The sequence below is a fragment of the Microtus pennsylvanicus genome, chromosome 11 (genome assembly GCF_037038515.1).
Source record: "Microtus pennsylvanicus isolate mMicPen1 chromosome 11, mMicPen1.hap1, whole genome shotgun sequence".
NCBI lineage: Eukaryota > Metazoa > Chordata > Mammalia > Rodentia > Cricetidae > Microtus > Microtus pennsylvanicus.
The window spans coordinates 45905690-45932834 of NC_134589.1; the positions used below are offsets into that span (position 1 = coordinate 45905690).

General features: G+C 47.0%; 1 protein-coding gene across 1 annotated transcript; it reads right to left on the reverse strand.

The window, feature by feature from the left end:
* Prpf8 (pre-mRNA processing factor 8) lies at window positions 1–25292 on the reverse strand. Its single transcript, XM_075991647.1, has 43 exons — window positions 25209–25292; window positions 24910–25020; window positions 24284–24452; window positions 22895–23059; window positions 22570–22788; window positions 22271–22483; window positions 22034–22159; window positions 21834–21939; window positions 21227–21417; window positions 20979–21098; window positions 20706–20895; window positions 20474–20593; window positions 20231–20365; window positions 19765–19894; window positions 19269–19465; window positions 18838–19044; window positions 18557–18720; window positions 18294–18420; window positions 17988–18180; window positions 17241–17428; window positions 16839–17077; window positions 16527–16673; window positions 16136–16346; window positions 15357–15473; window positions 10789–11036; window positions 10494–10673; window positions 10025–10160; window positions 9742–9911; window positions 9487–9616; window positions 9221–9367; window positions 8715–8875; window positions 8074–8265; window positions 7424–7661; window positions 7191–7319; window positions 5732–5845; window positions 5478–5651; window positions 5078–5271; window positions 3638–3877; window positions 3402–3543; window positions 1001–1141; window positions 751–890; window positions 438–640; window positions 1–322 (listed from the first exon to the last, which is right to left on the reverse strand). Exons 2-43 carry the CDS (start codon window positions 25007–25009, stop codon window positions 168–170), a joined length of 7008 nt encoding a protein of 2335 aa, XP_075847762.1. The 5' UTR covers window positions 25010–25020; window positions 25209–25292; the 3' UTR covers window positions 1–167.
* Between the last annotated feature and the right edge of the window lie 1853 nt (window positions 25293–27145).

Here is a 27145-nt window from a genome sequence, read left to right on the forward strand (position 1 = left end):
TCCTATTTATACAAAATTTATTACATTTTGTTCAGAATTACAGTCTATCAACAACACAAGCACAAAACACAAAGGGGCCAGGCTGCTGAATGTCAGCAGCTTGTCTGTGGGGAGGGTCAGAGGTTCCAGCCTTTGGGGAATCTGAAGCAGAAGGAAGCAAGAAGTAACTAGGCGTAGAGATCCTCTCTGTCTGCAGAATAGACCTCACCCTCCTGCAGGAGGGCAAAGTTGAGGAAGTGGGAGGGCCTATGGACCTCATGGTAGAATTCCTTGGGGTTTGCCAGCTGCAGCTCATATTTCATGTTGGGATCATGCCGAACACCTTAGAGAAGGGGAAACATCAGATGTTAACAAGGTCTCCCTGCCTCACCCGACCCTTCGGCAGTCAGACCCCAAGAGACAAGAGTGCTGGCTTCTGTCTCCACCAGATCACATACCCATAAAGTTGTAGTTCCAGGAGGACTGGGCAGGAACCATAAAGAAGCCGAGGAATCGGTCTGACAGGAGCATCTGCACCCTCTCGTAGTGCGAGGGCAGGTAGCCTTTGGGGTTGTTGCCTTTGTCGGTGTTCTGCCGGCCCCACTCATAGCCACTGGGGGTCAGCTTGTAGGCTGTCAGTGTGCAGGAGCCTGGGGTGAAGCTGCAGGGGAAAGAAACAGACAGGTTGAGTGCTCAGGCCACTAATTCAGGTCCTGACCTCAATACCTGCCCTATAATATAATATCTCCACTCAAGGAGCCCCACACCCACCTACAGGTGATGATAATTGTCTTCTCGCCATCCCAGGACGGGTTGTCAGCCATGATCTTGGCATGAGTGGTAACATCTTGGGGTGATAACTGGGGAGACTCATTGGGCTGAGTGTGGATCCAACCTAGGGGTTCCATCTCCTGCAGGCAAAGAGCAATAAGGAGCGGTTCAACCTATCTGCAGACAAATGTCACCCATCAGGGTAACACTGCAGAAAGTTCAATTCCCAGGCTCCGCCACCATCACAAACCTTGAGGTACTCGTGCTGGGGCAGCTGGCTGGGCAGGTGCACAGTCTGGTGAGTGCCCCACTGCGGCACCATCACAATGCAGCGGATCTCCTTCACCTGAGGGTTATCTGGAGGACTCACCCCATATAGGTATCCTGCAATCTAGAGACGAGGGGATCAGACTATTCTCAGTGCAATTCGGAGTGCCAGAATTTCTTCCCATTCCCAAGAAAATGGTGGGTTTTTCAAAATACAGTCAAAAACCATTGGGACAGAATCATCTGGTTACTTGGTCAAAATGTTACACATTAACCCCATCCCAAACACCCCCATGATCTGGGAGAATCAAATTTGGGTTATTAGGTTTGGTGGCCAAGTATCTCTACCTACTAAACCCAGGTCTTAAAAATTATCATTGGAGTTCGAGAGACGGCTTAGTGAAGAGTATTGGTTGCTCTTCCAGTGGACCTGAGACAGATTCCTGGCATCCGCACGATGGCTCACAACTGTCTGTAACTCCAGTTCCAGGGCACCTGGCACTCTCTGCTGCCCTCCACAGGTATTGCATGCATATGACGCAGACAAAACACCCATATATATATACATATGTGTGTATGTATGTATGTATGTATGTATATAAGGGCTGGAGAGATGGCTTAGTAGTTAAGATCACTGACTGCTCTTCCAGAGGACCCGGATTCAATTCCCAGAACCCACATTGCAGCTCACAAGTGTGACTCCAGTTCCAGGGGATCCAACACCCTCACACAGGCATACATGAAGGCAAAAATGCATATAAAACTAATTTAAAAACATTTTTAACTTTTTGTAATTCTGTACATGTATATAAGGACTCGTGTGGCACGGAGTGAGGTGAAAGTCAGAGGACAAGTCTGTGCAATAGGTTCCCTCCTTCCACTTTTACAGGGTTCTGCGGAATCAAACTCAGGGTGTCAGGTTTATGGGAAGTGCTTTCCTTCTGAGCCAGCTCACCAGCTTCAGGTTGGTTTTTTTTCTTCTCAAGAAACTGAACCCAGGGCCTTAGAGCATGCCAGGCAAGCATTTTGTGACTGAGTTTTCTCTATAGTATTTTTCTTTCCCTTTAAATTTGTCTGTCTCTGAGACAGGGGCTCACTAGGTAGCTCTGGCTATCCTGGAACTCACTATGTAGAGCAAGTTGGCCTCAAACTCACATGCCACGGCGTGCTGTGACAGTCAGAGGGTAACTCTGAGGAGCTGGTTCTCCCCCTCCACAGTGGGGTTTGGGGACTTAAATCAGGTTTTCAGCTTTGTGCAGCAAACTTTTATCTTCTGAGTCATCTGTGGCCCAAGGACAATTTCTGGATTTTTATTTTAAACCTTAACCATTTACTTATTCAGTGTATGCATATGCATGAGTATAATATGTGTCACACTGGAAATGTGGAGGCCACAGGGCAATTTACAGAAGTCAGCGCTCTCCTATTGTATAGATTCTGGAGCTCAAACTGGCCAACAGACTTGGCAGCAAGCACCTTTACCTACGGAATAATTTTGCCAGCCTGACATTTTCACACAAGTCTCGAATGGGTTTTCATTATTTATTTGAGAAAGTTTCATTTGGTAGCAGCTGGGCCACAGAAGCTGGCACAGAGGCCTGTGCTACCATATCAAACTAAGACAGCCGTCTGGGCTGGTAGTGAAATCTAGCCTTTACACTCACAGCAACCTGCTTGCCTCGGCTGTCCAAGTGCTAGGATTCAGGAGTGTACCACTCCGCCCAGCTGTCTTTGGTGCTGTGAAAGGTTTTCTCAGCACTAAGATTATCAGTATTTTCTAACAGCTTAGTATTTTACATCCATTTTGTTGAGTGGTGTGAAAAAGGGCCCTGCTCTTTCCTATTTCAATATTATAAAGTACGCAGCAATAAGATTTGACTATGCACATATTTGAATCTGTTATTCTCTACCAATAAATTCCACTCCAATATTTTCTCTTAATTGTCATATTGGTAAAATATTTTAACATCCTCTTGTTTGTGATGTCTCTTTTTCTCATTCTTTTCTTTCTTTCTTTTTTTTTTTTTGTTTGTTTTTGAGACAGGGTTTCTCTGTGAAACAGTCCTGGCTGTCCTGGAACTTGCTCTGTAGACCAGGCTGGCCTTGAACACACAGAGATTCACCGTCCTTTCCAAGTTACTCATTCATCCATTGAGTCTTGAAACCAGCCCCTCAAAGTTCCTGGAATTATCAAGTGAAATTTAGGCACAGACTCTGTGAGTTCAAGGCCAGCCCGGTCTACTAGAGTTAGTCCCAGGACAGCAAGGACTATAGGACTGTTACATAAAGAAACTCTGTCTCGAAAAACCAAAGGGAAAAAAAAAATGAAATTTAGGTACAGACTAATCGGGCTCACAATATGGTCCGGTTGTGTGTATACTCACTTGGGCACGGAGATCAGATATGCAGATGAACTTTTTAAGCACATTCTTGGGAAGAATGTAAGTATACCCAGTCTCCTTGATGTCATCAGATGAAACATAAATGTGATTGGTCCGTAGATGCAGGTTGGCAGCAGAGATGGCCCTAAAGAACAGAAAGGAACGCCAGCGTTTTAGCCCAAGCACACCCAGCACCATCAAGGGGCCTGTCCACCTGACAATCTTGCCCTCCACAGTACCTGACCCTCCATTCAGTCTTTGACGAGAAGGTCTGGGTTTCATAGTTGCTAGTGGTGGAGGTGATAATCTCATCGCCATGTTTGTTGACAGTTCGAGTCTGCGTGGCAGTGAGCTGTGACTGTTCCTTGGTCTGCTTCTCAATCTCAGCTATCTGCTGGCGCTGCTGTGATGGAGCTGAGATCTCCATTCCTAGGATGATGTCTCGGATTTCTGATTGTGTCAGGGATGCCACGTTCACGCTGTGGGGACACTGTCAGTTAAACGGGATCCCTCCCCCAGTCACTTTTGTCTTGATGGCAAAGTAGAACTGGGTAGACAGGACATACTTTGTCAAGATAATCTCAACAGTTCTTTATTTTTTAATTTTCAATTTATTTACTCTGGGATATAGCACAGTGCAAGTACAGAGGTCAAAGGACAACTTATGGGAGGTTTCTCCCCCTTGTGGCTTCTAGGGACTGACTTCTAAGAAAGGAATGCATGGGGCGCAGTGGCACAATAGTGCACATGCACTCTGAGCTAGTCAGCATCTGCAACTCTTACTTTTCTTCCACAGAAACTGCCCCAACACAGGACAACTCTCAAAAATGGAAATCCCAAATTGGGTGGAGTGAGACACACCAATAATCCAGCACTTGGAAGGTTAAAGCAAGAGTATTGTTGGGAGTTCCAGGAGAACATGGGATCCATAATGAAACCCTGACATAACAGAAACCAAGCGAGTAAGGAGTGCATCTATTCAAAATGGCATCAGTAACTTCCACGGAGAACAAGCGGTCCACAGTGAGACTGCATATTGACCACATTTCTTCCTGAGCACCTCTGAGATGTTGTTTTTCTTTTGAGGTAAGACCTCACGTGGCCCAGATTAACCCCTTCTAACTCATGTACTTGAAGATAACATTGAGTTTCTGATCCCCTTGCCTCTACCTACCAAATGCTGGGATTACAGGCATGCATTACCAAACACAGCTAAAAAAAATCTGAGAGCCTGGTGGTGGTGGCGCACGCCTTTAATCCCAGCACTCGGGAGGCAGAGGCAGGCGGATCTTTGTGAGTTCGAGGCCAGCCTGGTCTACAAAAGCTAGTTCCAGGACTGGCGCCAAAAGCTACAGAGAAACCCTGTCTCGAAAATAAAAAAAAAAAAAAAAAATCTGAGAAACTTCTAAGCTTAAAAGTTCCAAGCCCCAGCCGGGCGGTGGTGGCGCACGCCTTTAATCCCAGCACTTGGGAGGCAGAGGCAGGCGGATCTCTGTGAGTTCGAGACCAGCCTGGTCTACAAGAGCTAGTTCCAGGACAGGCTCCAAAACCACAGAGAAACCCTGACTCGAAAAACCAAAAAAAAAAAAAAAAAAAAAAGTTCCAAACCCCAGAATCTATGCCCCGAGCAGCCTCCCTTGTGCCAGCAACACTGTGGCACCTGGCCCCTCCCCACTCACTTGTTCTTCTTGCCATAGTCCGCCAAGATCAGGTCCTTGAGCTGCACCTCCACCTTGATCCACTCCTCATCAGTCAGCGTGGGCCAGATGTGGTGTGGCTCTGTGATAGTGGTTTTGTCTGGCTTCAGGATCACCTTTGCCCGATCGTTGTTCACGTGCAAAGCACGCAGAATCAGGATGAGACGAGAGAAAGCCTGGAAGGAGATGTGGAAGAAGATGGAGAGAGCAGCATTGTGGGGGTTCTCCTCCTCACCCTAGCCTCACAGCAAAGCAAGCATCACCTCCAAATTCTTCAGGTGCCAAGCCCTCACAAGTCAAAAGAGATATGCGTAGCTCAAGAACTTGACTCCTGGAACCAATTCCACCCCAGAGAGACCCTCTTCCTAAGGTGCCAAATTACCGTGTAAGATGAGATAGTTTTGAGCCAGTCATCGTAGAGGTTGAAGAGAACCATCTGGGGCTCTGTGGCTTTAAGGATGAGATCCCCAAACTTCTCCACCTTGAGACAAGCCTGGAAGGGGAGCTGGAGCTCCGATCCTTTGATCACAATGTTGGGGAAGTCCAGCAAGTGTACCTAAGGCAAAGTCCAAGGTCAGAGCGAAAGCCCAGAGGGCTCGGGCCTACTTTCTTCTACTGTGTCCACTTCTCTCTCACCTCCAATGGATCCAGCATGCCCTTCCTGGTGACAATGATCTGTTTAGGCTGTTCCTCCACAGGCAGAGATCGGATCAGGGCAGCCACTTCCTCAGCTGTCTTCCACTTGGCCAACTAACAACCAAGAAAAACAAAACAAACTGAGTCTACCTTCCTCAATTAACTAGAAAAAAATCCTAATCTTGAAATAAACTGTTTCAATAGAGAACATGAAAACGGCTGCCGAACTTATTAATTAGAAAAAGGTACCTACATGTTTAATAATGAATTATAGTTCAGAAACAGCAAAATAAGACAGGGGCCAGAGCAATGGTCCATAGCTCAAGAGCACTGCTCTTACGGAGGACCCGAGCTTGGTTCTCAGCACCCCACACCAGGCAGTTTATAACTGCCTATAGCTCTAGTTCCAGATTTGATTCTCCCCAACATGCTCATATACTCACACATAAAATTAAAACAAAATAATATTTATTTTTAAGAGACATGATCTCACTATGTGGGCCTGATGGCCTAGAACTTAATATGTAGATCAGGCTGACTTCAAACTCACAAAGATATACTTACCTCTGCTTTTCAACTGCTAGGACTAAAAGCTTGTACCACTATGCCCAGGCTAATAAAATCATTTTCAAAAAATATTTAAATAAAGCCAGGCAGTGCAGTGATGGCACACACCTTTAATCCCAGCACTTGGGAGGCAAAGGCAGGTAGATCTCTGTGAGTTCAAGGCCAGCCTGGTCTACAGAGTGAGTCCCAAGACAGCCAGAACTATTTCACAGAGAAACCCTGTCTCGAAAAACAAAACAAAACAAACACAAACAAACAAAAAGACAGAAAAGAGAAACTGTGGCTGTCTAGGTACAGCTCAGCCAGGCATCAAATGTCCAGGAAGCCAAAGGGTATGGGGTATGCATTCCCTTTATAAAGATGGTATTTGGTTGCTCTCTCAGACAGAGAATAGAGGGAGAAATAAGCTTTGGAAACAGAAAGCCCAGTATGGAGGTAATGAAGGCCTTCACATGCTTGGACCTCCTCCAAGGGAACATTTCCCTGGGGGTGGGGAACTGAGTCACTGAGTGAAGTGCTTGCCAGGCAAGTATGAGGCCAGAATCTGGATTGCCAGCACCCACTTCAGTGTCAGGCATGAGCATAGGCCACTCATAACCCTGATGCTCAAGAAGCCAAGTAAGTGGACAAGCTCTGCACTCAGCACAAGTACTTCATGGGTAGATTCACATAAAATAGTATCTCTGCCTCTTTGACTGTATGGAGCCTGCCTAGGCTCAAACCTATGGCAATCCTCTTCCCTCTGCCTCCTGAGTACTGAGATAGAGGCCACCACACCCAGCAATGCCATAGAGTAAAGGGTATTTTGTTTTTAATCACACCTCCCCCTTACCCCTACCAAGAATGAGAGAGAGCAACATTCCATAGTCTCACTATCATGTCAGCTGCTTACCTGACCCAAACGCTTCTGTCCAGCCCACACTGATGTGTGGATTATCTTGAGGAAAAGCTGCCCCGTGCGTGGGTTAAAGATGAAGATGGCCCCATTGATGGGTTTGGTTGTCAAGTTCCCCTCAAAGGTCTAAAGAACAATTATATTAGTTAACATGGACTAGCCATAACCACCCTGCCTTCATCCACTTCATACACTCTCCAGGCATCTGAGGCCTGCATGCCCACACTCACCTTGTGGATAGTCACTCTATAGACATTGGTGTCATCCACAAACCAGATAATCTGGTTAGAGAAGAGTTCACCATAGTTCTGGGAGGACAGATAAGGCTCAGTGGGCTCTGATGAATACAGCTGCAGTCCTTTGCGTATCCGCTCACGTAACACATACAAGGCAGGGTTTGCTTTCATGATCTTGGCCATGGCCTGCTGTATCAGAGGCTTGCTGCCTGGAAACCAGTTTCCATAGGCACTGTAAGGACGAAAGGGTCCCAAGAACTTAAGCACAGGCAGAAAGCCCCAAGAAAAAGGTGAAAGTACAGCAAAGGGACAAAGCCAGTTGCCCAGGCTTATGTGATAACCTGCTAAGATACACATACAAGACGAATCAGTCAGTGACCGAAAGATAAAACCTCGTCTTAGCCAACCAAACTAAAACTGGTATAAAAGGGCTAATGTGTAGGGTGTAGTGGCACACACTTTTAGTACCAGCACTCGGGAGGCTGAGGCAGACAGATCTCTGTGAGTGTGAGGCCAAGCTGGTCTACATAGCAGGTTCCAGGCCAGCCAAGGCTATATAGTGAGACTCTGCTTCAAAAAAAATGAAACCAAACATAGAAAGTACAGGGCTAATGGAAAACCCATGCTTTTGAGCCCTAACTCACCTGTGTAGATTGTAGGCCAGGTCAATGGCAATGAGCACACCTGTGGGTGAAGGGTAGATACTCATGTTGTCTGTGGTATAATCCAGGAATTTGGCCCGGGCATAGCGCTCAATATCGTGGGAATCATAGTCGCCCCAACGTAACTGGATGTCAATCCAATACTTCTGTGTAGTTGTACTGTCCATCACATCCCTAAGGGCAGAAAGTTCAAGTTTCCAGGAAACCACAGCACAACCCATGTCTCAGAATCCTAACACCTCCCAAACACTGCAACTAAATCTCAAAACCATCCCCTCCCCATTTAGGATCAGCAAGATCCTCAGCTACACAGGGAAGCCCTGTGTTAAAAACCAAAATAAAAAAAAAAAACAAAACAAAAAGGTCAGTAAGACCCCAAGCATTCGGCAGATCTGATTGCTGGTAATTACAGGGTAACACTGGCTCCAAGTTTAAAAGAATATAAGCAAAAAGTTGGGAATGGTGCCTACTCCTGTAGAGCATTTTGGGGGCTGAGGCAATAGGATTATAAGGTCAAAGCCAGAATAACAAAACAGAAAGGCAGGACTAATCCCTTAAGAAACATGGCTCTCATAGTAACACTAAGGTTCCTGAGCACGTGAAGCGAGCCACAGAACACTTACTTGGAGTCTGCCAGCAGCGAGGGCCGGGAGACATTCCACTTATAGGAAGCAAAGAGTAGGATGTCCGCACAGGAAGAGTTCATCTTATAGGACTTTCGGGGATGGATTGTCTCCTTCTGTACTGTCTCGATTTCCAGTGCATCCAGTTCCTGGTCAAAGACCTGAAGTAAAGAGGAAAAGATTGTACCCTTTTACAGTGAGAGCTGACAGAATTTATGAGACAGTAAGAGTCTAATCCTTGATGTGTCCAAGACAAATTTTCCATATTCAAAAAAGCAAGCTGGCTGGGCATATGGTGCATGCTTTTAATCCCAGCACTTGGGAGGCAGAGGTAGGTGGATCTCTAGGAGTGAGGCCAGTCTGGCCTACATAAGGAGATCTTAGCCAGGGCCACATAGAAATATTTTGTCTCAAAAAAAAAAAAAAAAAAAAAACCACACACACACACAAAAAATCAAAAACAGCAAGCTGATGTGACTCTGGTCCGCACCCCCACTGCAGCCCACCTGACATAAGTCCATCACGATGCTTTCATGGATCTTCTGCCACAGGTGAGCTCGGAATATCTGGATGAGGGAGATCTTCAGTGTGGGGATCTTGCCATGCATGAAGATTCCTGTCAAGTCTAGCTGCACCTGAAAGCCTACATATACCTGCCAGGAAAGAGAGATGACATTAGAGACCAGAGAACACAGGAGGCCAGTTCTTAGGACAAAATGAAGGCAACAGAAACACCCTTTTCTTATCTCCCATGTGGAGGACTCATACTCACATTGGCTCGATTGATCGTTGGGGACCACCAGAGGGTGAATCTACGATTAGGAATCTGGTTTAATCCAGATCGCTGAGCATTGGTCAGCTTCTTCCACTTCATGGACTCCTCAAAGCCACTGGCTTTCTCCCTGAGGGGCAGAGGAACCAACTAAGATGGCGCCCGTTCATCTCCCAGATGCTCACAGGGACGACTGAGAAGCAGCAGCCCAGGAAAGGAGAGCAGCGAGGAGTTCAGGTGGCTGCGAGTCCTTACCAGAACAGACCTTCCCAGGTAGGGAAGTACGTGCCCTTGAAGAGAGTGTGTTCCAGGATGCCCTCCACACCACCCAGGGCCTGGATCATGTCTGTGCGGTAGTTGTTGAGGTTCCAGAGCTTGCCGTCATGCCGCTGGTGTGTCCACCAGAAGGGGTTCTGCTTCAGAACCTGGATAACAAGGCAAGAATGGTGACGCTTCTGAGTACCTACCACCCACATGACAGGGATGCCTAAAGCTATCCTGATTTGGAGAAATCCGCTCCATTCTCTACTCCATATACCTGGTACTGCTTAAAGTCGGTTCGGACACGCCAGCCCTTATCATAAGCCAATGTGTGCCGGTCCTTCTGGAAGAGGGTATTGATCCGTGGAATGCCTCGATCCCATGAATCTTCTAAATCTTCTAAAGTCAGCCGTCTGCCAGAAAAAATGAAGTTAACATCCTTTCTCATGCAAAGAGAAATATTCAACGTTCTTTGGCCAAGGACGAGCAGAATCGGTCTTTTTTTTTTTTTTTTTCCCCCGAGACAGGGTTTCTCTGTGGTTTTGGAGCCTGTTCTGGAACTAGCTCTTGTAGACCAGGCTGGTCTCGAACTCAAAAGAGATCTGCCTGCCTCTGCCTCCCAAGTGCCGGGCATAGAATCAGTCTTAACTTCTAAAAATATACTCTGCCCATGACCTCCACATAAGACGCACAGTGTTAGGACCCAACCCCCCGCCCTTAGATTGGTACACCTCCTGAATGCCCACCTGTTCTGAGCAATAGCCTCCTGTCTCTTGAGTGCATACTCAGCCCAGACACGCTGAGAGTCAATGAACTCGCTCTCCCAGGGTTGTATGTAGCGGTACAAGTTGGGAATCAGTTGGTCTTCTTCATGACTCATTCCTGAACGGAAGTGTGTGATACCCACATCTGTTTGCTTAGACCACCTGATTTGGAAAGTCAAGACAAGAGATAAAAAGCAAAATCAAAAGTAATGAAATACCCACTTCTCTCAGAGACTAAGAAGTAAGACTAACATGAAGGTTGTCAAGTAGGCTCTACCTGAGATCAGACTGGGGGATGAGCACGTGGCCCATGGAGAGCATGCCAAGCCCACCCAGCTCCTTAGGGGTGTAGAACACAACAGGGGGGAACCGACTTGGCATCTTGGAGTTCAATCCAATCTTGATACGTGTCTGGATCTTGTTTTCACACTTTACCAATAAGTCTAGGAGTTCCTGCGTGTTCACCACAGCCTCTCGAAAATATGTCATAAGGCCGATGAGAGCTGTATTCCACTTATTCACAATCTAAAGTTCGTGGGAAAGAGTAAATTCCACATGAGCAATGCAGGCCTTCCAGATCTAGTTACAACCCTAATACAAGAAAGCGTTAATCTTAAACTTATTAGTAAGTAGAAAAAACAAACGAATAAAAAGATGAGATACTAACTAACACCCACTAGGATAGAAACAATCGTAAGAGAGAGATGATTGGGACACTGTGATGGTTCAGTGGGTAAAAGGACTGTAACCAAGCCTAAAGACTTGAGTTTAATTCCCCAAATCCACATAGTTGAAGGAAAAAACCCACTTCTACACATTTCTTCTCTAACCTCCACGAGCACTCTGTGGCACCCTGCCCCGCTCAATAAATGTAATAGAAAATGTTTCTTAGTGCTGGGCATGGTGTGTGTGCATTTTATTGATTTTTTATTGAGCTCTACATTTTTCTCTGGGTGGTGTGTGTTTTTAATCTTTGAGCTGCAGGCTAGCCAGCAATACATGATAAAAACCATGTTTCAAAACAGACAGACACACACACACACACAGAGAGGAGGAGGAGGAGGAAGAGGAGGAGGAGGAGGAGGAGGAAGCCAGGCAGTGGTGGCGCATGCCTTTAATCTCAGCACTTGGGAGGCAGAGGCAGGCAGATCTCTGTGAGTTAGAGACCAGCCTGGTCTACAAGAGCTAGTTCCAGGACAGGCTCCAAAACCACAGAGAAACCCTGTCTTGAAAAACCAAAAAAAAAAAAAAGAAGAAGAAGAAGAAAACGACGATGATAGAGGCGGGAAGGACAGCTCAGTGGTGAAAACCTCTTTGTTTTCTTACAGGGGACCTAGCACCCACATTTTCTGTAATTCCAGTTTCAGGAGATCCCATGCTTTCCGACTTATGTGGGCACCAGGCACGCACACGGTACACATATATTCATCTAGGCAAAATACTCATGAAATAAAATAAAATGTAAGGAAAAAATAAGACAATACAATGAAAGCAAAGTGAACAAAATTTTTCATCTGTAATAATATACCGATACATAAAGGAAAAAACACTGGATTTTCTTAGAATAAGCTGTCAAGCTTCTATTTAGTGATTTCAAATCCACTATCCCTTTGAGACAAACAGAAACCTGCGGTGATGATCAGATCAAAGAAGAAAACAGCAATCAGGAAGGCGACCTCAGGGTCTTTACAAAGCAAAGTTGTCAGTCAGACTATAGGTCTATCGCTCTATTTTCCTGAACTCTATCAAGGTCTTGTTTAAATGGTTCAGCCTGTATTTTAATTAGGAATATGACCAAAGAGAAGGGTCATACTCATGCTTAAGCTAAATGTATCGCACACACCTAAAGCAAGAGCGGTGGCACCCAAGGTGGTCGTGACATCATGACTCTAACAGACAGCGAAGGATACCTGTCTCAGCTAAGATCAGTGGGTCACTTGAGCTCAAGACCAGTCTGGACAACATAGGAAAATCTTAATCTCATAATATGGGTCAGTGGCAGAACACTTGCTTAGCATGGGCACAGCCTCAAGTTCAATCTTTAGCATAGCATAAAAAACTGAAAAGATAAATCGGCTCAGTGGAGTTCAATGTTTTTGATGCCTCTGACCCTACACAGCAGAACACTGACACCTGCATGTTGTCCTCTGACTTCTCACATAGGTTGTGGCATGTGTACATTTGTGAGCACAGACACAACATAAATCAAGAAGGGGAGCATTAAGGTGCATTCACCGCCAGCCCTCCTTGAAATTTTCCTTCTATTAACCTCCCCTGGGGAGGGGAGACAGGGATTAGCAGTGTTCTGGTGTGGTGGTGTATGACGTACACACTTGTTGGTAAGAGTATGTATACACATGTATGTGAGGGAACATATACATGTGGAGGTCTGAAATCAGAGTCAGGTGGCTTATACCCATAACCCCAGTTCTTAGGAAGCTGAGTCAGAAGGACAAAGAGTTCAGTGCCATCCTGGGTTATAGATAAAGCTCGCCTCAAGCAGGCAAACAAATAACAAAACAAAGCGGGGAGGAGGGAAGTAAAAAAGTTCAAATCCAACATTATGCTCTTATAATCTCTAATAAAAGCCTTATTAGCTTACTTCATGCATTATTTCATTAATTTTCACAAAAACCCTCTGAGCTACAACTATGGTTACCCTCACTTTATAGATAAGGGGGTAAAGGGCAAGGGTGGAGGACATGCCTGAGGTCAACGGAGCCAGCAATGCAACCTGACTCTAGATCATGCTTCACGACTGCGAAGCACCTCCCTCAATTCTCAGTCACCCCTCCAACATCTGAGCAGGGCAGAGACAGGAGGATTTCTGGAGCCCACTGGCTTCCAGTTGAGCTCCAAGCTCTATTCAAAGGAATAGGAAGAGGGTGACAGAGAAGCAGCAACACGCACACACACGCATGCATGTACACACACACACACGCATGCATGTACACACACACACGCATGCATGTACACACACACACACGCATGCATGTACACACACACACACACACACACACGCAAACATCCTTTACAGGAGGGACAGCAGCAATGGGAAGAACATAAAGAAGGTAATAAGAGAGCAATATGGGGGAAGTAGAAAAAGACAAGATCTCCTGAGTAAACTGGGGTAGCATGGGGACCTTGGGAGAGGGTTGAAGGGGAGCAGAGAAAAATGCAGAGCACAATAAAAATCAATAAAAAAAAATAAGAGAGCAATATGGTTACAATACATTGTATACAAGGAAATCATACAAAAAAAAAAAAGGAAGAAAAGCAAATAAAACTAAAAAGCCAAAAACAAACAAAAAACACCAAAGCCCTGTTTAGACAGATGGCCCCTCTCGGAGGCTTCTAACCATCTACTCCAGTTCTGGCAAACTGTCCTCACTGTCTCCACTCACCTCCACAAAGTCACATCCACACCACCTGGCTTCCATCCCAACTATTTCTGAAATAGCTCTAAGGTCACCAATGACGTCCTAACTGCCAATTCCACTGGCTCCTATTCAATCCTTCTCTAACCAAACTGTTCTTAGGCAACTGACATTGTAAACACCTGCTCAATTCCGGACATCAGTTCCTGACAGCCTTGACTCCCACATCCCAACACTGTTGGTCTGGTCAGTGCCCCTCAGTGTTCCCATCATCCTAACCTGCCCCTCGTCTTCTCTCTCTGCTCTTCCTGCAGTCTCACCCACCCCTGAGCTCTCAACCTGTACACCAACAGACTGCAGGTCTATACCCTCCCCACACCGGTGGTATATGTATCTCAGGACATGTTTGCTTTTAACAGAGGGAATGTTAATGGCATCGGAAGGGTAGATGTCAGGGGTAGTGCCAAATAACACACAGAAACTCCCACAACAAATCAGCTGGCCACAAATATTTAACATTATTTTAGTCAGGTGTGATGGAACACCCCTGTAATCCCATCACCCAAAAAGAAACTGGGCATAGCAGCACATCCCAAAGGCCCAGCTACTCCAGAGATGAAGGCAGGAGGAACACTTAAGACCAAGACCAGCTTGGTAACACAACAAGACTCCATTTCACCATGGGGATACAAAAGCCAGGTGTGGTGGCTGGTGCACACCTGCATTCTCAACAAGTGACAGGCTGAGGCAGGACAGCTGCCTCAACTTTGAGACCCTATCGCAACAACCCTCTTTCCATAAACTAACAAGCCAGAACTGACATTCTAAGCTATTATACAGAAAAAAATTATAAAATTAAAAAGGTTAGGCAGTGACGGGACACACCTTTAATCCCAGTCTTGGGAGGCAGAGGCATGCGGATCTCTGTGAGTTCAAGGCCAGCCTGGTCTACAGAGTGAGTTCCAGGATCGTCATGGCTACACAGTGAAACCCTATCTCAAAAAACCAAAACCAAACAAAAACAAGTCTAAGGGAAAATGCAAAATAGATACTTTTGTTAAAATTAAAAACTTTTACTTTTGCTTTAATCTAAAATCATCAAAATAAAATACATCATCAAAACTCCACAGATGGAGATTGATAAATTCTTGTACTGAATTCTCAGAAATAAAGCCCAACTGAGATAGGTGGTGGTGGCGCACGCCTTTGATCCCAGCACTCGGGAGGGAGGCAGACGGATCTCTGTGGGCTCAAGGCCAGCCTGGTCTACAGAGCTAGTTCCAGGACAACTAGGGCACAGAGAAACCAGAAAAAAAACCCACAAAAGCCCAATTGAACCAACACTCTAAGTTGCCATCCCATAGAGCTGGGAAAGCTTGTGCACGCTCCAACCACAGGAGTTGAAAGGAACGAAGGACGGACCGAGAATGGCAGGGAAGCTGAGGTCGACGCTTAGGGTCCTACATACCTTGGTAAAGGTGGTGGAGCCAGAGGCCATTAGAATCTGACGCACTCGGTTATGGAAGCGTTGCATCGACTCATCATCCACACGCAGGAAACACTGCGCTGTCCTCTCCTTGGTAACCTAAGCCACAAAGTCAGTGTTAGCTTGTCCCAGAAAAGAGGGCCTGGCGACATGATTATGACAGGCAAAGGTACTTAATATCAAGCCTTACTTCCCGAGTTCAATCCCCAGAACCCACACAGTGGAACTGACTACAAGCCCTCTGATCTCCACACAAGTACCATGGCAATAAAAAAAAAGGTGAAAAGCCAACATGGTAGTGCATGAATTTAACCCCAGTACTCAAGAAGTAGAGGCAGGTGTGGATCTTGGTGAATTCAAGGCCAACCTGGTCTATAAAGAGTTCCAGGCCAGCCATCACTATACAGTAAGACCTTTCCTCAAAAAATAAAAATTAAAAAAAAGGAAGGAAGCAAGCAAGCAAGGAAGAAAGCAAGGAAGGAAAAGAGAAAAAGGAAACAGCTGGGCATGGTGGCACATGCCTTAATCCTAACCCAGGGGAGTTAGAGACGCATATCTCTGACACCATCAGGGCCAGTCTGGTCCAGGTCAGCCAGGGTTACAGAGAGACCCTGTCTTCACAAGCAAGGATTAACCGTGATCACTGTGAAGCTCAAACCGCCCAAGGCTAATGGAGCTCAAAGTGAAAGGTATGACTGTTCTTCACCCCACTAACGCCACAGTCACAGTAGCAGCGAGACCATGTCCTTCCTAGAATATACCTCATTCTGCAGGTTCCAGACCCCGTCCTTGTGGGTGAACTCTTCATAGCTGGTACGACACTTAGGCAGGATGCGGCACTCAAAGCCACACATGTTGAACAGCAGGTTGGGGTTGTCTTTACTGTACACAGACACAAAGCTATTCTCCCACTGCACCGTAGTCACTGATCGTGGCAGCCGGTTTTTAATGTCCCAGAACACTGCCCGACCCCTGTCACAGAAAACATAGGCAATTCAGTCTGTTGGAGACATCTGCATTCAAAGACCAGACAGAAGGTACCCAACAGGCCTATATTTCTCCTACCCAAGACACAACCTCCTCAATATTAATTGCTTTCCGGGGCCTAGGACTGATGTCCTTTTAAATCCTACAAACCCAACTGAGACTCACAAGTTGACATCATGTTTCATGAGGCGCATGCGGGCATCCCGGGGCCAGCATTTCTTGTTATTGTAGCCAACAATGTTTTCATTGTTGGGGTCTGGATGCTCTGTCAGGTAACGCTGGATCAGATCCCGAGCCTCATCTGCTGTGAACCTACACAAGGTTAAGACAAGGTACACTGTTGAGTACGCCACTCTAGACTTCATTTCACTTTACAGCTCCATCTCAGCAATTAGACAACTAAGCTGTAAGAGCCACTTCACAGGCAGAACACACTTCAGTGTTCTGCAGGTTACAGGATCTGTCCATGTTCTTTACCTGAAGAAAATATGAATGCGATCAATGTATCTACAGAAGAGTCGGATTGGGTGCGCAGCCTCAGTGGCTATGTCCTGGAAACTGAGAAAGTCATTTGGCATCTGAGGAGGCCCAGCCATCTCACTGGCCCGGTGCAATCCCAATACAAGCAAATCCATCACCAAGCCATAGTACTGCACAATGAACGAGGCAAACTGCAGGCCTCTGATGATCCCGTATGAATTTGTATGGTTCATGTCCTAGGGAAAAGAAGAAAAGAACCACAACTCTTAGATACGCTAAGGCTGGCTGTGTGGCAGGTGCTTCAGGGTCCAAGGTCCTTCATTCTCCCTCAGCAAATCCTAACTCAACGGGTCAGACAAGTTAACACGCTGTGTTGTTGTTACTTGCTCCAAGACGGACCTTATAGTTAATGACGACGTTGTTCTTGGCTGTCATGTAGTCAGCTATGTTGTGGTCCACAATGAGCCGCAGCAGCCTGTTAAGCAGGGTCAAGTCAATCTTTTCATACATCTTCTCAAAGCGGGACTCCAACATGACATTGCACTCGCCCTCACTGGTCTCCCACACATCCTGCAGGTTATTGATGCCTAAAAAAGCAAGACAGAGCTATAGTAGATTAGAAATTCCTTTATAGCAGCTCTCAACACATCCTAAAACTCTCTACCATCCAGCCAGCCAGCCATCCAGCCATCCATCCAGGTTGCTACAAGGATCAGCTTTGCTTTTTTTTCCTCCCGAGACAGGGTTTCTCTGTGTAGCTCTAGCTGTCCTGGAACCTGCTTTGTAGATCAGGTTGGCCTTTTACTCACAGAGCTGCCCACCTTTGCCTCCCAGTGCTGGGATTAAAGCCTGCGCCACTGCCACCACCAAGTAGTAGTTGTCACTCTTTTAAAAAAAGATTTATTATTTGTTTGTTTATTATGTACATAGTGTTCTGCCTACATGTATGCCTACAGGCTAGAAGAGGGCAACAGATCTCGTTATTGATGGTTGTGAGCTACCATGTGGGTACTGGGAATTGAACTCAGGACCTCTAGAAGAGAAGCCAGTGCTCTTAACCTCTGAGCCATCTCTCCAGCCCCCTAGTCAAGTATGCAGCCTAGGTTAGACTTCCTCTGCTGGTTGGTAAGTCCAGCAAAGCTTTACCTTGGCACCACTTGTAAACAAGCAGTGGAGGTGGTTCCGTATCGGCAGGCTTGATCCAGGGCGGGAAAAGACGGCGTTTATCGGCTTCATACCACAGATACTGGTCCAGGTAGGCATCAGTTATTTTCTCCAGGGGTTCCACATCATACACTGGCACCAGGTGGCTATAGAGATCCATAAACTCAATGCCCACCTGTGGGAGAAGGAACCTGGCTCACATCAATTCACATAGCCAACCTGGCACCCTCTAGATGCCAAGAATAAATAGCACAGACCAAAAGAAAGCTCACGGAACATCTCACTCACTTCTTTAAAGGCTCTCTGTGTGAGGAGGTGACGCTTGATGCGGGACAAAGCCTCGTGGGGGTTGTCGTAGGCTTGCTCGATCAGACCCAGCTCCTCCCTCTGAGACTGGTTTAACCTAGACTTCACACTGACAAAGCAAAAGTAAAGGTTAAGTAAGAACCGGAGAAGATGCTAAACCAGAAAGGACTATACCTTTTTTGGACTCTGACCACAATGCCATTCCTGTTATCCTCCTAGCAGGAATCCTCCCAGCCATCCCTCACCTATAAGCTTCCTTGAGGCGCTCCAGAGCCAAGATGAGCAACTTAGTATCGTGCTTGTAGGAGAGCGGAGGGAATGGGATGGGAGAGAATCTGCGGCTTTCCAACCAATGCACGGTGGTAGTATACACTGCCACCGCTTCTTCTGCTGTAATGTAAGGCCCATCCTGCAAGGTGAACATCAAGTTAGTCTCCCACTACCGTCCAGATGAGGACAAAGCGTGACCCCCACTCTGCAGCCACCCTTACCACCCTGTCTTCACACCCAGCCTGGCAGGCCCAACCTTCAGGTAATTGTGCTGCCGCTCCTGTTCTGCCTTCAAGTACAGGCGGGTGAGGCGGCCCAGGTTCTTTTTGCAAACAGTCTTATCTACAGTGGCCCCACGGCGGATTCGTTCACGGTTGTAGTGGGCAGTATTGGTCCACCAATCAGCCTTAGCCTTAACATACCGAAGAATCATATTCTCTATAGGTGTTGGCAACCCTGGGACCTGAAATGACAAACAATGAAAAACAGGAGTAGAGCACAGGGTTTCACACACGTGTCGTGGTGTAAAAGCAGACAGATCTCTTGAGTTTGAGGCCAGCCTGGCCTGCGGTTACAGGTCAGCCAGGACAACACAGTAAAACTGTCCCAAGAAAGGAGGGGTGAGGGGTGACAGTCCTCTAACGGTACACTAATCCTAACCTGAGGAAGATGAGTGCCTATGCCTACCTTCCAGGGAATGTTGGCCTTCCAGCAGCGCCAGGCCTCACTGAGGTGCTGCAGAATTGTTCGGGCCTTGTTCTGTTTGATGCCCTCAGGCATCATGTCCAGGATATCATGCATCACAGCTGCCCTGAGCTCCAGGTCGAAATGGGACTCCACTCGCTGCTTCGTTACTGTCTTTGCCACCCCCTTTGAGTGACGACCTGGAAGGGAAGGGATGGCCCAGAGAGTAAACTAGTAAGCAGTAACCAGTGTCCATATGCTCCACACGTGCTAAAAGACAAGCCACTGCAGTCACAGCCATGCTTCCCAGGAATTTCTGCTGCAAATGCACCATAGCTCAAATCCCACAGTGCAGGCCAAGAACCAGAACACTACTGGAACAGAAACAAACTCAGAAGCAACAACAGACGACAAATGCCAACAAAAAATGCGACAACAGGCACAACACCTGATCTACCTTTGAAGCCACGAGACAATGTGAGTAGAGAAAATCACTCACCTTCAAACTGCCGGGCCAGGAGGTTGCCCAGCCAGCGCTCTAGCAAAGGGGTAATTCCACGCATAAAAAACAGCCAGACTCGCCAGCCAGCAGCCCAGAAACCACAGCCAGGGCCTTTCCCTACAGGACCCTACAAGTAAACCAGAAATCAGAAACATAAGCGAACAATTCTTTTAGGAAAAGAGAGAAAAGTGGGTAGAGCTAGAGGAGGAAGAGCATCTGTCAGGCTGCTGAGGGGACAGGGTAAATGCTCTCAAACAGGGAAGCTTAGGAGAACTTCAAGGCAGAAAGTGAAGCTCCTGCATGGAACCAGTGGTAGGTCTGGGGGGAAGTGTTCAGAGAGTCAACAAGTTTATAACGACATAGTCAAGAGATTCTCTCCCAGGAGGTCCGGGGAAAGAGCTCTAACTGCAAGGAAAAAGCAAAAGAGCATCTGGGAAGGCAGGCAGTGAGGGCAGGCTCTCACCGTGTTGAAGCGGTAATAGATGAGATGCTTCAAGTCCTTGCACATGCGGATCTGCCGCATCAGTTTGTACTTGTACCGATACATGCCGGTCAACTGCCCCACGTGGGCAAATATATACTGCAACCCATCCGCCAGCTGCAATAAAACCACCATCAAACCTCAAGCCTGGGCCAGCGCCACAGCCAGCTCAGGCTTCACCCTGCCTTCCCCATCTGGACAGAGGTCTGGGCAACCTGGCCTCACCTGGAAGGCATCTACATTGCCCAAGCGATACTGCACGTGACTATCCACGACCAGCTTGGTTAGACGCAGCACTTCCCGACATAGATGGAAGGCATTCCCAAAACGAGATTTCTTTCTTTCCTGAGAAGGACAAGAACACAAAGAACCATTAACGCCAGTGGCCACAGAAGGAGGGATGGCACAGTGCTTCCAACCCTAAGCCCAGCAGAGCCCACAGGTCTGACGAAGGCACCTTAGTGGTCAGTGTCTTGACAGGCTTCAGGTTGAAGTTGTAGTCCAAGTGCAGGTAGTTGAGGTTCTTCCGGTGAATGAGAAGGTTGAGCATGTTGTAGCCCTGGCGGCAAACCTGCAGCCCTACCTCAACCCAGTCTAGTTTTGTGGATTGAAAGAATTTGGTGGCTTTGAAGGAACGGAAGAGATACCTGGGTAAGAATAAAGAACAGAGTTAAAGCTAGCATACCGACACTTTACGACAGAAATTGTACTGGGGTCTCCAGCACCTTACCTCTTCTTTTGGGCTTTGGGAGGCCGATGCTTGAGGGCATTCAGCACATAGTACTTAAGCAGCTTCTGATAGGAGACTCGCACCTTCACAGGCTGCCCAGCAGGACAGTGTTCCCGATACCTGGTTAAATAAGCCCATCAGAGTTTTGCCTCCCTCTCCTTACAGACACTCTGGAAAGCCTACCTGCCCACCCAGTCTTTTCTCCTATATTATGCCTCTACTGCCAGACCCTTAGGTAGAAACCTTACCAGTTCTTGACAAGGGGTATGTCCAGAGCCCGGCGGGTACGACCAGAGCGTAAGTTAAAGGGCCGCGGTGCCCAGAGCAGGGCAATGCCATTGGCTGTGTTGTCTGTATAGAGGGGTGTGTCCTTCAGGAAGGGCTCCACAAACTCTGGGAGTTCGAATTCCTCATCATCATCGGGCAGTGGTTCCTGGCTCTAGGACAGAAATCCACGAGGATTCAGTTTCCACTAAGTGCAGACTTGAGATGAGCAGAAAACTCTCTGGGACAAGGCACAGTGACTACACATGCCATGAAGACTGGGATGCTCGACAAGAGAATCCTAAAGAGTCTCCCAGAGGAGCCCCAGTACCATACAACAGGAGGTGCCCACTGTATGCAGTTCCCACTAAACTCCACTGAGCTCAGGGAAGGGAGCCTGAAACTCCAGCACTTAGGAGGAGGCTGAGAAGGAAGGACTGAGAGTGCAAGATCAACTCAGAACGACATAATAAATTTGTGTCCAAAAATACAAGAGGGCAGAAACCCTGCCCGGCATGCAACAGACCCCAAGCTCAATCTTCAGGACTCTCACTCCCTGCCATCCCCCCAAAACATCTGACTTCCTCTCACCTTGACTGAATGTCTGTGAGAGATGGGGTTGATGAGAGGATCAAAGTAGAAAGCGGGCAAATCGGGGTCCTCAGTCTTGATGAACACAACGTTAGGAGTGTGGTACCTGTAAGGAAAGCAAGAGTCAGCCAAAGTTCTGCTGGGGCCCACACCAGAAACCAACTTTCTCTTGTTTAACTGCTATGTTCCAGGCATCTTACCAGGTCAGGTGGACATGGTGTGGAAGGTTGTTATACAGGTAAGGAAAAGCAATCTTGTACTCAGTGCGAATAGGCTGACGGATGATGATCTTATTAATATCATTGAACTCATTCCAGTCTTCATCCCTAGAACAGGAAATTAAATGAGTAGTCTAGTTCCATTGCTAGACAAGGATCTTAAGGCAAGATTTCAATACATACAAAGTGCTTAAAAAATTGACATTCTCCACAACTTACTGTAGGTTGATGTCTCGAACAAGAGGTTCAAATTTGGGTCCTCCAGGAATGGCCATATTGAGTGCCTTAGAGGTAAAGAAGGCCTTCAGATCAAACAAATAGAAGTAGTTGTCATCCACCAAGTCAGTCAGAAGCTGATTGGCCAATCGGTAGAGAGTGGACATCATAGGCAGTGTAAACTGCCAGCGTTGGTAAGTGGAACCATTAACATACCTAGGGAAAAGATGGAGGGCCCATATCAAGTAAGCATTGATCCAAGCCACTTACCCACCACCTCCTCAGGGGATAGTTCCACTCACTTCCTACTGTCTCTCAAAGGCTGGTGGTCATAGAACCAGTCCAACACAGGGGCATCCTCCTCAGGGTCCAACTCTAGCTGAATGGCTTCCAGTGGCTCAACATCTAAGATGTTGTCAGCATAATCCAGGGGCGGTTCCTCGTCATCAAATGGGGGGAACCGCATCCTCTTGAAATGCCTCCTGTCTCTTTTCTCTCGACGCATCATGATCCACATCGATCTAGAAGGCAAAACAGTTTCTACCCACGGCTCCTCCACTGCCACTGCCACCACCCCTAAGTACCACACCACCCACCACTACCCACCCACACTTCAGCTCTTCTTACCCCCACTGGGAGATATAAACAGGCTCGATAACCCAGGGAATCTCATTGACAAAGGAAATGGCGCCAGTGATGTGGTAGAGAACAGGCACGTCCCGAATCTGCTCCCAAGGCATGGGCATGTTCTCCAGGAGCTTGAGAACGGCATGAGGCATGTACTTGAGGGCTCTGCAACGTGAGCAAGGAGACCATTAGAGAAGACCAAGTCTTCTGGTATCTGACCCGTGCTGATTGCCATAAATGATCACACGTTCCTCAGAAAATGCTGCCATATAGTCCAAAGCCCCAAGCTAGGACTCCAGTCCCTCAACTCCTCAATCTTCACTATTGTCACTGTCCCTTTCAAACGTCTTATTTCCGCCACACCAGGACCCGGCCTCTATAAACCAACCGTCATCCTTCAGAAGGCAGCTTCCTTCTGCCCTTCATATGAAAACCAACACATTCACTGTACTAGGCTGCAACCATTTGTCTCTCATCTGTCACGCCACTAAAAGGCTCTTAAAAGGAAAGAGGATCAAGTTTGAGGCCAGCCGGGCCCTGACTAGCCTGGAACTCACTCTGTAGAACACTAGATTCACCTGCCTCTGTCTCCCATGTGTAGGGATTCAAGGCCTGTGCCAGCACATCTTGCTTATGTTGTTTTTAACGAAGCATCTCATGGAATAGTCCAAGCTGGCCTCGAGCCTGTGAGTCTCCTGTCTCTGCAACCCGAGTACCAGGATTATAGAGGTGTGGAGGCATACACTCCCGTGGCTGGTTAGGAAATCATTTTTGAAATGAAACTTCCAAGGTTTCCCTACACCAACTCACTAAACAGGCCAAATTTTTGTATCCAAATGGAATGCTAAGAATCTCTGCAGCTTAGGGTGGAAGAATTAATAGTGGTAGAGAGATCCCAAGTTCTGGTGACTGGAAAGTTAAAGGCAAACACAGTGCATATAGTGTCTCAGTCTGAGCGTCAAACAGTTCAGAAAAACAGACATTTTACAATGACATTAGCAGGCAAAGCAGAGCAATGGCGTAAGTAGAAGATGTGAACCATATCACAGAATTCCAGTGGTTCTTCCTCACTCTTATAACCATCACTATATACAGTTAGGAGCACGGTGGCGCACGCCTTTAATCCCAGCACTTGGGAGGCAGAGGCACAGGAATCTCTGGGTTTGAAGCCAGCCGGTCCTGGTCTACAGCAGGGCAACATAGGGAAACCCTGTGTGTGTGTGTGTGTGTGTGTGAGAGAGAGAGAGAGAGAGAGAGAGAGAGAGAGAGAGAGAGATTCCAAATGATATGAGAGAGATTCCAAATGATATGACAGTCCCTCTATCCACCACTGTTAATATGGGGAGAGACACCAAACTCCACATGAAATTATCCCAGGCTATTGCTTACCCCAAATAGACCCGTTTGTCATGGCGGAACTTCCTGTTGGTCATGTCTCCATGGTCTCGAATGATCTTCCTAACATGTTCAGGGGGCATGTCTTCCTTCTGAGCATCCACAAACCCAAATTTCCGCTTCTCTGCATAGCGCTTGGCCTGCAACTGCTGCCATTTTCGAGCTATAACGACACCTCAGTTTAAAGAGCTGCACACCCTTTCCACAGTTATACTCTTGCCCCTATGGTAACCTCCCCCCCAATTCTTTGGCACGGATACTCCCTGCCAAGCATCTTGCCATTTTACAACCTCCAAACCACCTGACATTTTTCCTAAGGATGTTTAGAAGTGAATGCTGTCTAACCTTCACTGTAAAGCAAGCTCCATAAAGGGAGCCCTCCAAAAAGGACTTTTGTCTCCACTGCTATAAGACGCGCGCGCGCGCGCGCACACACTAGCTCCTACAAACAACTGTTGCTTCCAATCTTTCAGTGATTTGACTAAATAAAAAAAAATTAATCACGGCTAACAAGGGATCAGACCCCCGATGATCTGCCTACTGAGGATGAAGGGTACCCGCCTGCACGTTCCGGCCCGCGCGCGCCGTTCCCACTCGTCCGATTCCCACCCGCCCCTCACCTTTTTCCTGCAGCTTCTCCTCTGACATGTAGTCCGGCAGCGGGGCTAGAGGGCCGGGAACCGGGTTACCCGGCCCTCGGTAAGGAAACACTCCGGCCATGCCGGAAGAATCTGGGGAGAAGGAAGCCAAAACTAAGCCGCTAGGCCCGGGCCCACAAGAGGCAAATGGAATGCGTCCGGAGCCACCTGGCCTGCACGCCGGGCGGGCTGAGCGCTTGCAGCCGGGGCCTGACGCTGCTCCTCAGCCCACTCTGCCCACCCGACCGTCTGCAGCCCAGCCTGGGACACCGGCCACCCACCTGTCGCCCCTCACTCAGGTAGCGGCTAGGCCCGCAGAGCAATGGCGGAAAGACGACGTCCGCTCTGCGTTCCCAACTCCAGGAAGTGCGCAACCGGGTTCAGAAACTCACCCAATAGACACCGAGATGCTCTGATGGATTAGCCAAAGCCCCAATTGAAATTGCAGTCCGAGCCAAGGGGGCGGGTCGAATAGTGGATTTCTGGGAGAGGGGCGTGGCCAGTGTAGCCTCTCCAGTCGGATCGATTTAAGAAGCCGCTAATAGAATTGATGTTTAATTGGCTATTGACGTTGCTCCCCCCAAAACCATTACAATTTTAAGAAGTTTGCCTACGATGCACATTTTTCCTGTATTTATTCTCCTGAATTCAGAGCTGATACGTAGTACTAGCTCCAACTCAATGAATTCTTTGTTCGTCTGTTCATTTTTTTACATTATCTTTATTTTTTTTTATTTTTTTTTTTATTTTTTATTTTTTTGATTTTTCGAGACAGGGTTTCTCTGTAGCTTTTGGTTACTGTCCTGGAACTAGCTCTTGTAGACCAGGCTGGCCTCGAACTCACAGAGATCCGCCTGCCTCTGCCTCCCGAGTGCTGGGATTAAAGGCGTGCGCCACCACCGCCCGGCTTTACGTTATCTTTAGAGAGAGCCCACTACGTACTAAGGAGTCAAATAACTCTTGGAAGCACAAGAGGGAAGGCTGTTAAGAATGCAAGATCTGGACTGGGAATATACCTCGGAGGAGGGGGATAGGGAAAGAGAATCAGAAATATAAGGTCTGGGGCTGGAGAGATGGCTGAGTGATTAAGAGCATTGACTGTTCTTCCAGAGGACCTAGTTCGATTCTCAGCATTCACGTGGCGACTCACAATTGTCTATAATTTTGATTCTAGCGGATCTGATACCTCTTCTGGCCTCTATGGATACTGCACACATGTGGTACCCATAAATACTTGCAACCAAATACCCATACACATAAAATTTAATTCTTTTTCAAAAAGAAATTCAAGGTCTCCCGAGATGAGGCGTGGAAAAAAAAAGAAATTCAAGGTCATTCTCAACTACGTAAGGTTTAAGTCCGGTGTTTGCTACGTGAGACCATACCTCAAAAACAAAATAAAAATATACCAAAGATTCTTTCTGTCTCTTTTTATATGTATAAGTGCTTTATATGTATAATTGCCTTCATGTATATTTATTACCACATACACAGCTGGTGCACATAGAGATTAAAGAAGACATTAGATCCCCTGGAACTGGAGATGGCTGTGATCCACCACTTGGGTGCTGGGAATCTAGGTCCCCTGCAAAAGCAAACAAATGTTTTAACCCCAAGCCATCTCTCGCCCAAGAGCTGAAGATGCTTGTAGAGTTTGTAATGCAGTGTGATGGGCACTGGCAAGCAGGGCATGCTAACTTGCCTTCAGGGCAAGGGTTTTTGTTTGTTTATTTTTTTAACTTAATGCTTGCTTACTATGAGGCACTAGAATTAATCCTGGCAGTGCAAACAATGAAATAAAATAAAAAATAAAAATAAAAATCCTGCCAGTCATGGTAGTAATCCCAGCACAGGGGGCAGTAGTAAGTGAATCTCTGTGAGTTCAAGGCTAGCCTAGTCTACAAGAGCTAGTTCCAGGATAGGTTCCAAAACTTTAGTGAAACCCTGTCTTGGAAGAGAGAGAGAGAGAGAGAGAGAGAGAGAGAGAGAGAGAGAGAGAGAGAGAGAGAGAGAGAGAGAGAGAGAATCAAAACTAAACTAAAATAAAAATCTTCCTTTGGAAGATGGGAAGAGTTAGCCTAGAAAATGTAAAATTTTAAAAAGTCTTAGGGGAATTTAATTGATTGTGTCTTCTCTTCTTTCTCTTTCCTCTATCTGGCAATGATCACTTTAACTCATGCTATAGACAAAAATTAATTCAGTGTGAATTGTGGACAAA

Excerpts from the sequence above, each read along its gene's own strand:
- Prpf8 (XM_075991647.1), bottom strand. The coding sequence starts at position 25,009 with ATGGCCGGAGTGTTTCCTTACCGAGGGCCGGGTAACCCGGTTCCCGGC. Across the intron at positions 23,060-24,283 it reads GACAAACGGGTCTATTTGGG|AGCCCTCAAGTACATGCCTC; the intron begins GTAAGCAATAGC and ends CTCACGTTGCAG. Across the intron at positions 20,594-20,705 it reads TCAAGACACTGACCACTAAG|GAAAGAAAGAAATCTCGTTT; the intron begins GTGCCTTCGTCA and ends TGTCCTTCTCAG.